At 47.9% G+C, this 13,204-nt stretch overlaps 2 protein-coding genes and 1 pseudogene across 2 annotated transcripts; all 3 read right to left on the bottom strand.

Annotated features, from left to right (window-relative positions):
- Nucleotides 1-4,725: 4,725 nt before the first annotated feature.
- On the bottom strand, nucleotides 4,726-7,230 carry LOC119358173 (BTB/POZ and MATH domain-containing protein 1-like). Its single transcript, XM_037624845.1, has 3 exons — nucleotides 6,853-7,230; nucleotides 5,291-5,586; nucleotides 4,726-5,056 (listed from the first exon to the last, which is right to left on the bottom strand). Exons 1-3 carry the CDS (start codon nucleotides 7,228-7,230, stop codon nucleotides 4,726-4,728), a joined length of 1,005 nt encoding a protein of 334 aa, XP_037480742.1.
- Nucleotides 7,231-8,538: 1,308 nt separating this feature from the next.
- Nucleotides 8,539-9,621, bottom strand: LOC119358172 (BTB/POZ and MATH domain-containing protein 1-like). Its single transcript, XM_037624844.1, has one exon. It carries the CDS (start codon nucleotides 9,619-9,621, stop codon nucleotides 8,539-8,541), a length of 1,083 nt encoding a protein of 360 aa, XP_037480741.1.
- Nucleotides 9,622-10,227: 606 nt separating this feature from the next.
- Nucleotides 10,228-13,204, bottom strand: part of LOC119352027 — a 19,751-nt pseudogene continuing 16,774 nt past the window's right edge.

Raw genomic sequence — 13,204 nt, 5'->3', positions numbered from 1 at the left:
GGCTTCACGGAGCCACTATAAATTGTACAAAGGGAGATCTTTCATATTACAAATAATGAACTTGCATTTCATGAAAAAACTCCTTCATATTACAAATAATCATTACATCTTTATTCATATGTTATTTTTTGCACACACACACCATCTTTAACTACTTTTTTATTATTATTTGATGAAATGATGGAATATGTGCTCGGTTTTTGGAATATTTGATCATATGGTGGAGTATTTGCTATTTTTGCTTACTCAAATGAAGGAAAGATGTCATATGTGTGGATGAACAATTTCCACTTACTTCACTAAACAACATTAATTAACTTAACGGAAAGTTTTACATTTGGTCCGATTTGCTTATGGGCAGAGCATGTTGCACATGGCCACAGCATGGGATTTTATTGCACCATTGCCACAACATGCTCCACATGGCCACAGCATGGGAAGTGTTTGCAGCATGCCTGATCAGTGAAGCAACACTGATGCGGCATGTCTGATCATTGCAGCAGGTAAATTCAAGCAAATCATACATCTAAGGAACCATACATCTAAGGAACCATAATGGCAAATTTAAGGGACACAAATATAGATAGCAATATATATTACTACCATAGATAGCAGCATCCACACAGCGCACTTGCTGATGGAGACACCTCCAAGTTCACACCACTAGCATATTAGATAAGTTTAGACCACACATCACAATACTACACTTAGATAAAGTTCATACTACATTACCACTAAAAGTTTCCACCATCAGACAACCACATAAAGTTCACCAAAATAACTGAGGCTTCCTCCATCATATGACAACCAGGGTCTAGGGCAACTACATGTTAGGGTTTCTCAGGACCTTGTGGAGGGCAGAATGTTGAGCCCTTATCTTGTACTCATCACTGCTGATGGATGTAGCCCGACAATGTTTCATCAGATGCTCCAGCAACCCAGACCTGGGCTTCTGCCTGCTGCAGTAGGGGCACCGGTACTTGTCCGTCCTCCAGTTGTAGTACATAGCAGGTCCTTGGGCCCTGATCTTCTGCACCACCTTCTCTTCAAAGGACACGACGTTCCCCTCGAGCACATCATCTCCAGATTGATACTACACACATTAATGACTGACATTAATACATTATGCATTCAAATACTATAAACATCTAACACTAACTCAATGCACAAATAACATTTCAACTAGGCCTTACCTCGTACGGCTCATCCTCATCACTGTCATAAGGGTAGTACCCAGATGAGTCAAACTTCCTCTTGTTGCCAACAAGATCATCCTTCTGCTATATTGTCAACCAAGCAAGTCATTTATAAGGAATTGAATTGCACTTCAAATAATATCATTACAAACAAGTTGATTTTGCATAATGATGGAAAGCTCCTAACTATATTGAAAAGGTGCATAGTTACACATGCTATGTACATTTCAACAACTCATTCATAGACTATATATGAAGCTATATAGATGCTAAACAATAGGGTTATGAACATACAAGTTCATTCATATGGACATACAAATTCAGATTTTTCTTTTGAACATGCATATGAAGGTATAAATGAATATCATTCCTCTTTTATTAACCAATGAGATAGCATTTTTGACAAACAATGCAAATAGGACCTTTATATATAACTTCACAACCATGTCAGGTTTTCATTTCATTTGTAAATATTAATAAATAATTAGTTCAGAGCAGTTCTTAATGAGCACTCATATGTCAGAATAAGTGAAATGGTGAAGCCTAACTCATACATCTAATTAAAATACCCTAACTCCAGCATCTAATTAAAAAACACTAACTCCTAGATCCACTGGAACATTGATCACAAAATTTACTTACATATATCATTGGATATAAATGAATCCACTACAAATAACACTAACTCATACATCTAATTAAAATATCATAACTCTTACTTCTACTGCATCATTCAGTCACACCATTTAATTACATTTATCTCTGCCTATAAATGAATCCAATACAAAAGAAACCTAACTAAACATCTAATTAAGAAACACTAACTAGTACATCTACTACATCATTCAATCATAGAATCTATATAACTGTCTATAAATGAATAATACAAATAAACCTTAACTAATCAACTAATTAAAAAACCATAACTACTACATCTACTGGATGATTCAATCATAGATCATACATATAACTGGCTATAAATGAATCCAATACAAGAAAATCCTAACTAAACATCTAATTAAAAAACCCTAACTACTACACCTACTGGATGATTCATATGACATTCGTGCATGGAGTTATGCAACAACAATTTAATATGAGTTGGTCATCTGGCATAGTTGCATGTCTAGCAAACCTACTTATGTTTCACTTAATAAGTACAGGAATCCTACAGATCAAAAATATACATACCTACAATTTGAGTTTATGGATAATGAAGTGAAGCTCCTAACTATTTTGAAATTGTGCACTAGCTAAACGTACTGTGTTCATTTCAACAATTAATTGATAGACTTCAAATGAACAAAGTAGGATTTTAACCTCATTTGTACAATATCAACTTTAATAGATACACTGGGTGGCGGCTCAGCCCCTGCCGTGGCCCACTGAGGGAATATGCAAAACAAATCTAACAACATATACAACATAGAACAAAATCTGAGCACATGAGGCAATCTAGATTCTAATATAAAAAACCTAACTCTCATTATGATCTCTCTAGCATTCAACCACAAATCAACTACAAAAAACCCTAACTCTCAAATAGGGTTCCCCATTCAATAAAAAAAACCTAACAAGTAGAAGGGGGTGCCGCATTCAATCACAAATCTACAATAAAAAACCCTATCCACTAAATCTTTTGCTTAACAACTACAACTAAGAGAGGAGGGGAACAAGAAGGATTACCACATCCACCACCTGCTTGTCGCTCGCCTCCGCACCTGCATCCTGTGAGCCGCCAGACGCCGTCACCACCAGGTCCGGCACGATGGAGTCCGAGCCCACCACCCCCTGCTCCACCAGATCCGCCGCCGCAGCGACCGATCCAGCGACTGCGGGTGCAGCATCTCCCGCACCGCTGACAGCGGCCACTTCTTGGACGGCATCTGTCCCGGTGTTCGCGGCCTCGACCGCAACTCCGTGCGCAGTGGCGGCAGCGCCACCACCTTGCGCCATCGAAGCCTAAGAGAACCCACCGGAGAGAGGGAGGCGGTGGGGTTGAGCGAGTAGGTGCGGTGGCGGGGCGATGGAGACGAGGGGAGACGAGCGGCAAGGAGAGAGGGAGTGAGCCGATTTGGGGGGAAATGGTGGGGGCGATACGACCGGTGGTGGTTCCCCTCCGTCTTTATAGGATGTGACGTTTTGTAAGTTTTCGTGCGCCGCGTGGCTAGCCCACGACCACCGCCGCCCACGCCCACGACCGCCGCACGTGACAAGGGAAAACGATACGGCCACGTATAATACATGTATACCCTCAGTGTACAAAAGTAATCGGGCCGGTGCGGGCTTGTACAGGGCTATACGCGCGCTCTCCGCGGGCATAAAAAGACGATCGTGCCCCTCTTCACGAATCGTTTTTGACAGATCTCAGCCGTCCTTGTGTTTCTCCCCCTCGCGTTCAGCCCAGGGGGAGCACCGGAGCAGAAACGAGCACGAAAGATCATCAATAATCAAGAGATAGTACTTATTCCTTGAAACACTAGATAATTAATGATGCAGTCCAAAGATCACAATGCAGGAAATCAAAGGGAGCAGTAGTTTGACTAGTGGAAGAAGAAAATGGTAGACGAATGTGTTTGCCGGTTTGACAAGCATGACACAACATACTAGCTGAACATAGGTTTATTACAATGATCTAGAAGTTTATTGCTGCAAAAAGTAGCATCTCCGGGATGGCCCAAACGCCGATGCCAGAGATCAGTGAGGCGCGAGACGGTGACGGCGAGAGCGGTGGGGCCGGCCGGGGGGAAGATGTCATTTTCTGCCTTTGGTAGTAGGTTGTTGGCATGTGTGTCATTTATTATACTGAAGTTTATGCATGTTGCTTTGCTGTGGGAATGTTACTACTTCCATTTTGATTTGTCAGTATGTCTCAACTCTAACTGATGACTTTATTTATAAAATTGGGCGCATGTCTTTTTAGAAAAATGTTTTAAAGTTTGGCCAAGTTTATAGTAAAAAAAATGTGAACATTCACCATACCAAAGCAGTGTCATTAGATCCAGTGTAAAAAGCACTAACATATTTTATAATAGATTTGACAAGTTGCTTAGTTTACAAGTTTGATTTAAGACGAAACTAACATTAGAAGTAAATAAATGAAGGGAGTATAAAACACACATGAGACCGAAAGGAACATTTCGGTTCAGCGGCCAAAGACCTCGAACCATGTATAAACAGACAGACGAACTCTTTAGACACGTTTTCATCGTACATCCAACGTATGTCCTTCTCGTGACTCCTCTCAACGCTCGAGTGACACCTTCTCTAGGATGCCAGTGAGATTTGCCAAGGTGATGCTGGCCGTGAGATGTCTGAACCCGTCGGTTTTCAGGACGTCTGCCAGCACATTCGGGGACGACGACATAAATTTCAAGCACAAGCTTCAGCTTGTCCACCCCGTACCGATCCGCGGCAACCAGCAGGTGCTGCGTCATCGCGACGCCGCAGTCCTCGCCGTCGCCCGGCAGCGAGTCCGTGTAGATGAAGCGCAGGAGCATCTCGAGTCCGTGTCCCTCAGCAGCGGGCACTAGTGCTGCTCCGCCAGCACCAACGTGGTCGCCACGGTCCGCACGTCCAAGCTTCTGCGCAGCTTCACGTCGCACGCCTGCTTCAGCTTGTCCACCCCGTACCGATCCGCGGCAACCAGCAGGTGCTGCGTCATCGCGACGCCGCAGTCCTCGCCGTCGCCCGGCAGCGAGTCCGTGTAGATGAAGCGCAGGAGCATCTCGAAGACCGCCGGCTCCATGTCGGGTACCTCAATGTGCTCCGTGCCCTTGCCCTTCATCGGGCCAAAGAGCTCGGCGTCGAAAACCGGCGAGCGCGCGGCGAGCATGCACCGGTGCATAGAAGAAGGAGACCTACAGGAAATAGATAAGCGCTTAGCTGGGCCCGATCCACCGTTTTCATGTTGCTGGAGTTTAGCGGCACTTCTGCAAATCGCCGAAAAGCTTTCGAGGCACTTTTCAAAAACGCCGTCGAATTAAGTCTTCCGAGGCATTATTGTTTAACGCCTTGATTAACATTCCCCTTCACGACCATTTCTAGCAATTTTCAAAGACGCCCCAGAACATATTTGAAGGCATTTTAGAGACTTTGGGAGGCATTTTAAAACGCCTTCTAATGTGACTCGTGTTGTAGTGGCGTCCCTCAGCAGCGGGCACTGGTGCTGCTCCGCCAGCGCCAACGTGGTCGCCACGGTCCGCACGTCCAAGCTTCTGCGCAGCTTCACGTCGCACGCCTGCTTCAGCTTGTCCACCCCGTACCGATCCGCGGCAACCAGCAGGTGCTGCGTCATCGCGACGCCGCAGTCCTCGCCGTCGCCCGGCAGCGAGTCCGTGTAGATGAAGTGCAGGAGCATCTCGAAGACCGCCGGCTCCATGTCGGGTACCTCAATGGGCTCCGTGCCCTTGCCCTTCATCGGGCCAAAGAGCTCGGCGTCGAAAACCGGCGAGCGCGCGGTGAGCATGCACCGGTGCATAGAAGAAGGAGACCTACAGGAAATAGATAAGCGCTTAGCTGGGCCCGATCCACCGTTTTCCTGTTGCTGGAGTTTAGCGGCACTTCTGCAAATCGCCGAAAAGCTTTCGAGGCACTTTTCAAAAACGCCGTCGACTTAAGTCTTCCGAAGCATTATTGTTTAACGCCTTGATTAACATTCCCCTTCACAACCATTTCTAGCAATTTTCAAAGACGCCCCAGAACATATTTGAAGGCATTTTAGAGACTTTGGGAGGCATTTTAAAACGCCTTCTAATGTGAGTCGTGTTGTAGTGGCGTCCCTCAGCAGCGGGCACTGGTGCTGCTCCGCCAGCGCCAACGTGGTCGCCACGGTCCGCACGTCCAAGCTTCTGCGCAGCTTCACGTCGCACGCCTGCTTCAGCTTGTCCACCCCGTACCGATCCGCGGCAACCAGCAGGTGCTGCGTCATCGCGACGCCGCAGTCCTCACCGTCGCCCGGCAGCGAGTCCGTGTAGATGAAGCGCAGGAGCATCTCGAAGACCGCCGGCTCCATGTCGGGTACCTCAATGTGCTCCGTGCCCTTGCCCTTCATCGGGCCAAAGAGCTCGGCGTCGAAAACCGGCGAGCGCGCGGCGAGCATGCACCGGTGCATAGAAGAAGGAGACCTACAGGAAATAGATAAGCGCTTAGCTGGGCCCGATCCACCGTTTTCCTGTTGCTGGAGTTTAGCGGCACTTCTGCAAATCGCCGAAAAGCTTTCGAGGCACTTTTCAAAAACGCCGTCGAATTAAGTCTTCCGAAGCATTATTGTTTAACGCCTTGATTAACATTCCCCTTCACAACCATTTCTAGCAATTTTCAAAGACGCCCCAGAACATATTTGAAGGCATTTTAGAGACTTTGGGAGGCATTTTAAAACGCCTTCTAATGTGAGTCGTGTTGTAGTGGCGTCCCTCAGCAGCGGGCACTGGTGCTGCTCCGCCAGCGCCAACGTGGTCGCCACGGTCCGCACGTCCAAGCTTCTGCGCAGCTTCACGTCGCACGCCTGCTTCAGCTTGTCCACCCCGTACCGATCCGCGGCAACCAGCAGGTGCTGCGTCATCGCGACGCCGCAGTCCTCGCCGTCGCCCAGCAGCGAGTCCGTGTAGATGAAGCGCAGGAGCATCTCGAAGACCGCCGGCTCCATGTCGGGTACCTCAATGTGCTCCGTGCCCTTGCCCTTCATCGGGCCAAAGAGCTCGGCGTCGAAAACCGGCGAGCGCGCGGCGAGCATGCACCGGTGCACGCGGAACGCTCGGCCGGCGACGTCGATTGTCACGTCTGCGCCCTTGCCGTCTCTGAGCATGCGCTCGAGGTGGCCGAGCATCTCCGGCAGCGGAGCGGCGGCTGCCGGGCCGGCCGTCGTGCGCTCCGTGCGAGGATTGACGAGGGTGACGACGCACCTGATTGTGAGGCAGTCGTCGACGAGGTACCGCCGTGATGTAAGCTTGGATCTGCGCACAAATCCTGGAAACGTCGGGCTAATGTCCGCAGCGCAGAAGTGGTCTGTGTCCCACGTCCTCCTGTTTGCCATCGTCCCGTGGCGGTCCACGAGTCCTATGGTGATCCTTGCCTTCACAATCACGACTGTGGTTGCTTGACGACGGAGACATACAGACGCCGCTGCGTAGCCCGGGCACCCCTTTTCACGTTGACTATACCTCGAGGTCGAGGTCGACCACCCACCAGGTTAGAAGCTGATAAACCAATCGTGGCCGCCGACGGTGAAGTGACCGGAGGTCATGGCCTCGTTCACGGGAAGGTCCCTAATCTGCGAGTAGTTTACCAGCACGAAGTCGTGCGACACGGACACGCTCTCTGTGACGCATCTCGACGACGTGTCCGCTTGTCTGGGAGCTTCCCTGTTGGTGAGACGACGCCACACATCCATCTTGCCGGCCGGCGTCTCACCTGACCAACGATTTTGATGTTTAATTTTGGGCAAAAACTATCCTTCTTTGAGACAGCAGACAGAGGGCAGGCCGGCCAGAGAATCATGTGATGTGATGATATTATATATACATAGATGCATACGTACACACCAGGAGCCCGAGGGAAACGCATACGAACCTGCTCTTCCACTATCCGGAGCCTTTGAACAATCTTCCTCGGAACAGACGAACTACTCCCAGAGAGAGTCATTACAAATCCTACTCTTTTTCAGAAACTCCACATACCACTCCTAGCCACTAGACCACTTGCTCTGTCTTCTTGTACTGCCCGAATATTCCAAACGATTTTTGGTTGAAGTTTTTGAACGACTTCCGGAAGTGTGCGCAGGTGTGTCCTTGGTTGGTCCGTCAGAGCCTCCTAACAATATTTAGTCAGGCCCTTCGAGCTTTTCGAAAGTTGCCACCTTGAGTTTTGTTCAGCGATTCCGAGCTGATCATTCAGAGCCTCTGAGTTGTGCGAGAAAGTGTGCCACGGTGAGATTTTTATCTAGTTTATATATACACCCCTGCATATCCCACCAGATTACTCGAAGAAACTCCATTAAAATCCTACTTTCAAGAGCGAAGTAGATTATCTCTTTAATCACAAGAGCGGAGAATTTGTTAAGAACCAAAAATCAAGTTTGGGATTTTCGCTCTGTTTTTCTTTTGAACGATAGAAATAAATGACCTACATTGAATTGATAAATGGTAAAGAGACTTTATGGTAAAAGGACTCAAAAAATAAGCAGCACAAATACGAGTACTAGGTGAAATTTAAGTAAATCAAAGAATCTTCTACCTATACAATTTTTCTATATAGTCTATGGCGTACACTAATTCATGAAATATCCCTAGCATTTTCTTACACAAAATTGACTTCATATAGACTCATGATCATCTTATCAACTTCACATGGGAGGCATCCTTGCGAATAAAATCTCCTGCATGAGATGAGGACAGCTTGCCTCGAGATGTTTGAATACATCTGAATCTGTTTTCTTCACAGCTTCAAGTGTCTTCCCTGATGCTAGAAACTCAATACATGCTTTTTTGAGAACCCCGCAGTTATGTTGCTCCGCTAAAGTTAGCGTTGTCGCGACTGTTTTCAAGTCGATGCTATCACATAATTTACCTTCACACATAACCCTCAACCTCTCCACTCCATATAGATCCGCCGCAACTAGTAGGTGTTGTAGATTTTCAGTTTTTCCTTCTTCATAACCATCCATCATGCAATCTGTGTATATAAAGTGAAGAAGGGCCTCAAAGACTTGTGGCTCAATGTCATCAATCTCGATGCACCGAGTTGAGTTTTCTTTCATCGGACCGAAGAGTTCTGCCTTGAAAACCGGGGACCGTGCAGCCAACAAACATCTGTGGGCATTGAACAATTGGCCACGAACACTGAATGTCACATCTGCACCATCTCCATCCACATGCATGTGCCGGAGATGCTCTTGCAGATTCGACGGTGGAGCCACGGCAAGGTTCGTCTTAAGCTCCGTGTGAGATTCTTTTATGATGGTGAGTACGCACCTTATGGTCAATGAGCCATAGTAGAGGTCTGGCATTGATTTCAGCTTTGAATTGTCGAAGAATCTGGTGTAGCCGAAACCGTCACTAGTATGAGCTCGAGGAAAGATGTGGTCGACTAGAGCCCTGGTTACTTGGCCGTGTTTCTCCAGAACGCTTAATGTGAACTTTGTCCTCACACCCTTTGAATCCGGTGAGCAGAGATGGTGCAAAAACACTGACCCTTTGCCAGCGTGGTCTTTCGTGACTCCGTCCGGATAGAGCCTGATATTCCAGTTGTAGCCACCGACGCAGAATGTGCTCGAGCTTACGAACTTGCCGACGCCCATGCCAACGAGCAGCGAGTAGTTGATAATCTCAAAATCGTGGGTCCCCGTGAAGCTCTCCGTGAGGCATCTCGACGCCGTCTCGGACGGAGACTGGCCAGGCTTAGCTGAGGAAGACGATCTGTTGCCCATGGAGACGGTAGAAGCTAGACTAGAGAGAGAGAGAGAGAGAGAGAGAGAGAGAGAGAGAGAGAGATCACCACCGATGATGTATTGGTCTTGTGTATATATAATAAGGAATCTAGCTTTATGTTACAGGTATAACCGTGTTACATATATGTGCACACAGGAAGGTGCTATTGTACTCGGATTGAGAACTCCTAATGTGTTTGTGTGTAGATAAGAAATACAATGAGGACGCCCAGACCTACCAGGATACAAAATCGGAATTGTATTGTGATTGCTCAATTTTTTTTTAATAAAATTGCTGAATATGTTTCTGTCAAAAAGCCCCAAAGAAAATACTCCAATATTGGACACATGACACGTGAGTCATTGCCAGGAGTGTAGGCACGATAAACGCAGACACATGAGGCTCCAATATTGAAGTGATTATAAATATACCAAGAATCAAGGGAGAACAATAACATGACTATACCAATGTAAATATATATTCTGAAGTTGAAATGTAGATGCCCCAATACAATGACTGAAATCTCAAATTTGGTATAATCAACGCTACACAGACTAAGTACTAAATACTGGTCACATGATCATTTAATTTCTAGACAAACGAGACTAGCCACTCAAGACACAGGACACCTTATGTAAAATATCCTTCATGAGCAAAGGGCAGCTTGCCATCAGATGCTTAAATCCATCCGTTGCCATGATATCTCCTAGCCTGTTTTGTGAGGTCATGAACCCAATGCATGCTTCTTTGAGATCTCTACAGTGGTGCTGCTCTGCCAGAACCAACGTGGTTGCCACCGTTTCCAGGTCGATGCTGTCACGCAGCCTTCCTTCGCAGATAACTCTTAGCCTCTCCAACCCGTATCGATCTGCCGCAACCAACAAGTGCTGCATGTTTGTAGTTTTACCTTCTTTGCTGTCCCAATCATCTAGTATAGAATCCGTGTATATAAAGTGAAGAAGCGCCTCGAAGATTGGTGGCGTCAATTGTGATGCTTTCTGTTGCCTTCTCAATCATTGGACCAAAGAGCTCCGCCTTGAAGACCGGAGATCGTGCAGCTAAGAGCATCTTCAGCCGCGCCCCCAAAAAAGCCCCTCAGGTGTTTTTTCATTCACCGGCGTTAAAAAATTGGCCCAGTCGCGTCCCCAAGAGCTCAGTTTTCGTCGGCTCGGGTCGAAATTGGCGTCGGCGGACCCAACCCGAACCCGGCGCGCTGGGGTCGCTCGGGGGCGCCGGGCGAATCGTTTTTGGTGCGAAGAGCCGCGGGCCCGCCGCGTCAGCGACTCTACTCTCTTCTCGCCCCTTCGTCGTCCTCATCACCTCGTTTCCCGCGGCGAATCAATGCCAAAGCTGCCGCGCCGGTCAGCCTCCATTGATGCCTCACGGGCGGCGCAGTGAAGGCTGGGCGACGCGTCCCTCGGCCGCCACGCAATCACGCCACGCGTAACGCGCCGGCCAAGCCTACCACGCGGCGTCTCCGCCTATAAAAGCCGACTGCAAGCGCGCCGGAGAGACTCACCCCGATCATCCACCGACGACGCGCTCATTTCTCCCCCTTTCCTCCTCTCACCGTCACCAGTTGAGAAAGCATGGTCGAGCGTTTCCCAGGCGATGGAGCGGCGGCGAACGGAATCGGGCGCCGTCATCTGCACGAGGACAAGGCTCGCCTCCTTTTCGAGGCCGAGTACCCGGTCTCGCCGGATATGTGGGTGCCCGGGGCGTGGACACTACTAGGAAAATGGTTATAGATGGGATTGACACTAATGGCGCACCAGAAAGATGGTGCGCCATTAGTATATACTAATGGCGCACCACAATCAGATGCGCCATTAGAGTTTAAACAACTAATGGCGCACCATGCTACGGGTGCGCCATTAGTATCAAATTTTTTTTTAACTAGTGCGCCTGTCCAAACATACTAATGGCGCATCCCGGCAAAGTGCGCCATTAGTAGTTGTAACTACTAATGGCGCACTAGGCAGCAGGTGCGCCATTAGTATAGAAACTTTTTTTTTGAACTAGTGCGCCTATCCAAACATACTAATGGCGCATCCTGCCGAAGTGCGCCATTAGTAGTTGTAACTACTAATGGCGCACCTTGCAGTGGGTGCGCCATTAGTATAGTTTTTTTTTGAACTAGTGCGCCTATCCAAACATACTAATGGCGTATCCTGCCCAAGTGCGCCATTAGTAGTTGTAAGTACTAATGGCGCACCATGCAAGAGGTGCGCCATTAGTAAGTGGGCAGCAACAAGATATTTGGGACAGCCTCTCCTACCCACACACTCACTTTCTCCCCACTTCATTCTCTCCACCTCCTCCTTGTCACGGGTGCCTCCTCTTTTTCACCTCATTTCCACCATAGATTCATTCAAATTAAGTGGTTAAATTACCTTGTTTTAATAGGTAAGTAAGGGGGGAAGCTATATTTAGGTTGTTCTCCTTACAACAATGTGCACATGCACTTTTTACGGCCTAGCTAGATCTATGTATGTTCGTGGTGTTGCATATGTTTGTGGTGTTGCATATGTGTTTGTGTTTGGAGGTGTACCGGTATTTGATATGCGATAGTTGCCAATATTTTGCCGGAATGTTGATTCATTTCCATTTCGGCGAGAATTTTGGCATTAAGCATTCTTTTTGGTCATATTTTTAGGGAAGGTCATGCCAAATTTTTGTTTGATTCTAAAATATCGTTTTGCTCTACCCCGCAGGCGACCATGGTCCGCACGATGACCGAAGGCATCGTGAATAGGTTTTTGAGGTCCGCGAAGGCCGAGATGCTTCAAAAGAACGAGACGGAGATAAGATGCCCGTGTCGAAGATGCAAGCTGAAGAGCCTTATTGCGGACCCGGATTCCGGGCAGGTGCGGGACCACCTGCTGTTGCGTGGTTTCATGGATGGCTATCGGTGGCAAGGTGATGAAGATGACTACGAAGTCGTCCATGCGGGCCGGGCAAGAAATGAGGAAGGGCAGCAAGACAACCACCGCGGCTCGGGCGGGCGAGAAGACGAAGAATCCCCAGGAGATGATCACGACTGTGATGCTGTACACAGTCATCATGTAGAAGATGCAGGACATGATGATGAGGAAGATGCCGGAGCAGGCGACGGGCATGATCATGAAGATGATGATGCCGGCGGAGCAGACGACGATGGACCATCGATGGGCTGGGTGCAGGACCCTCATATTCAAGAGCTGCTTCTCAAGCAGACGGATAACACAAGAGCTGCCGCCCGAGAGAAAGCCAAGATGGATCAACTTGAGTTAGACGCGGTTACTCCATTGTATGAAGGATGCAGGCCCGAGGATACCCGCCTGAAAGTAACGCTCATGGCCCTGGAGATGAAGGTAAAACACAAAATGACCGACGCATGCTTCGACGAGAACATGTCATTCTGGCACGAACGTCTTCCCAAGGGGAACAAGTGCCCGACCAGTTTGGAGGAGGCGAAGAAAATCGTGTGTCCTCTGGATTTACCGCACGTGAAATACCATGTGTGCATGAACAATTGCATCATTTATCGGGACGAGCACGCGGAGTCTACAATATGTCCGGTGTGCGGTGTCACTCGATACA

The sequence above is a fragment of the Triticum dicoccoides genome, chromosome 2A (genome assembly GCF_002162155.2).
Source record: "Triticum dicoccoides isolate Atlit2015 ecotype Zavitan chromosome 2A, WEW_v2.0, whole genome shotgun sequence".
NCBI classification, from domain to species: Eukaryota; Viridiplantae; Streptophyta; class Magnoliopsida; order Poales; family Poaceae; genus Triticum; species Triticum dicoccoides.
The sequence above is the reverse complement of the archived record's forward strand: the minus strand, read 5'-3'. Positions and strand labels throughout refer to the sequence as shown.

What these genes read in the sequence shown, in the direction of transcription:
- LOC119358172 (XM_037624844.1), bottom strand. Translation starts at nt 9,621, where the DNA reads ATGGGCAACAGATCGTCTTCCTCAGCTAAGCCTGGCCAGTCTCCGTCC.
- LOC119358173 (XM_037624845.1), bottom strand. Translation starts at nt 7,230, where the DNA reads ATGGCAAACAGGAGGACGTGGGACACAGACCACTTCTGCGCTGCGGAC. An exon ending in AGGGCACGGAGCACATTGAG is followed by an intron (nt 5,587 to 6,852) that starts GTACCCGACATG and finishes GAGCCCATTGAG; the next exon opens with GTACCCGACATGGAGCCGGC. An exon ending in GTTTTAAAATGCCTCCCAAA is followed by an intron (nt 5,057 to 5,290) that starts GTCTCTAAAATG and finishes TATTTCCTGTAG; the next exon opens with GTCTCCTTCTTCTATGCACC.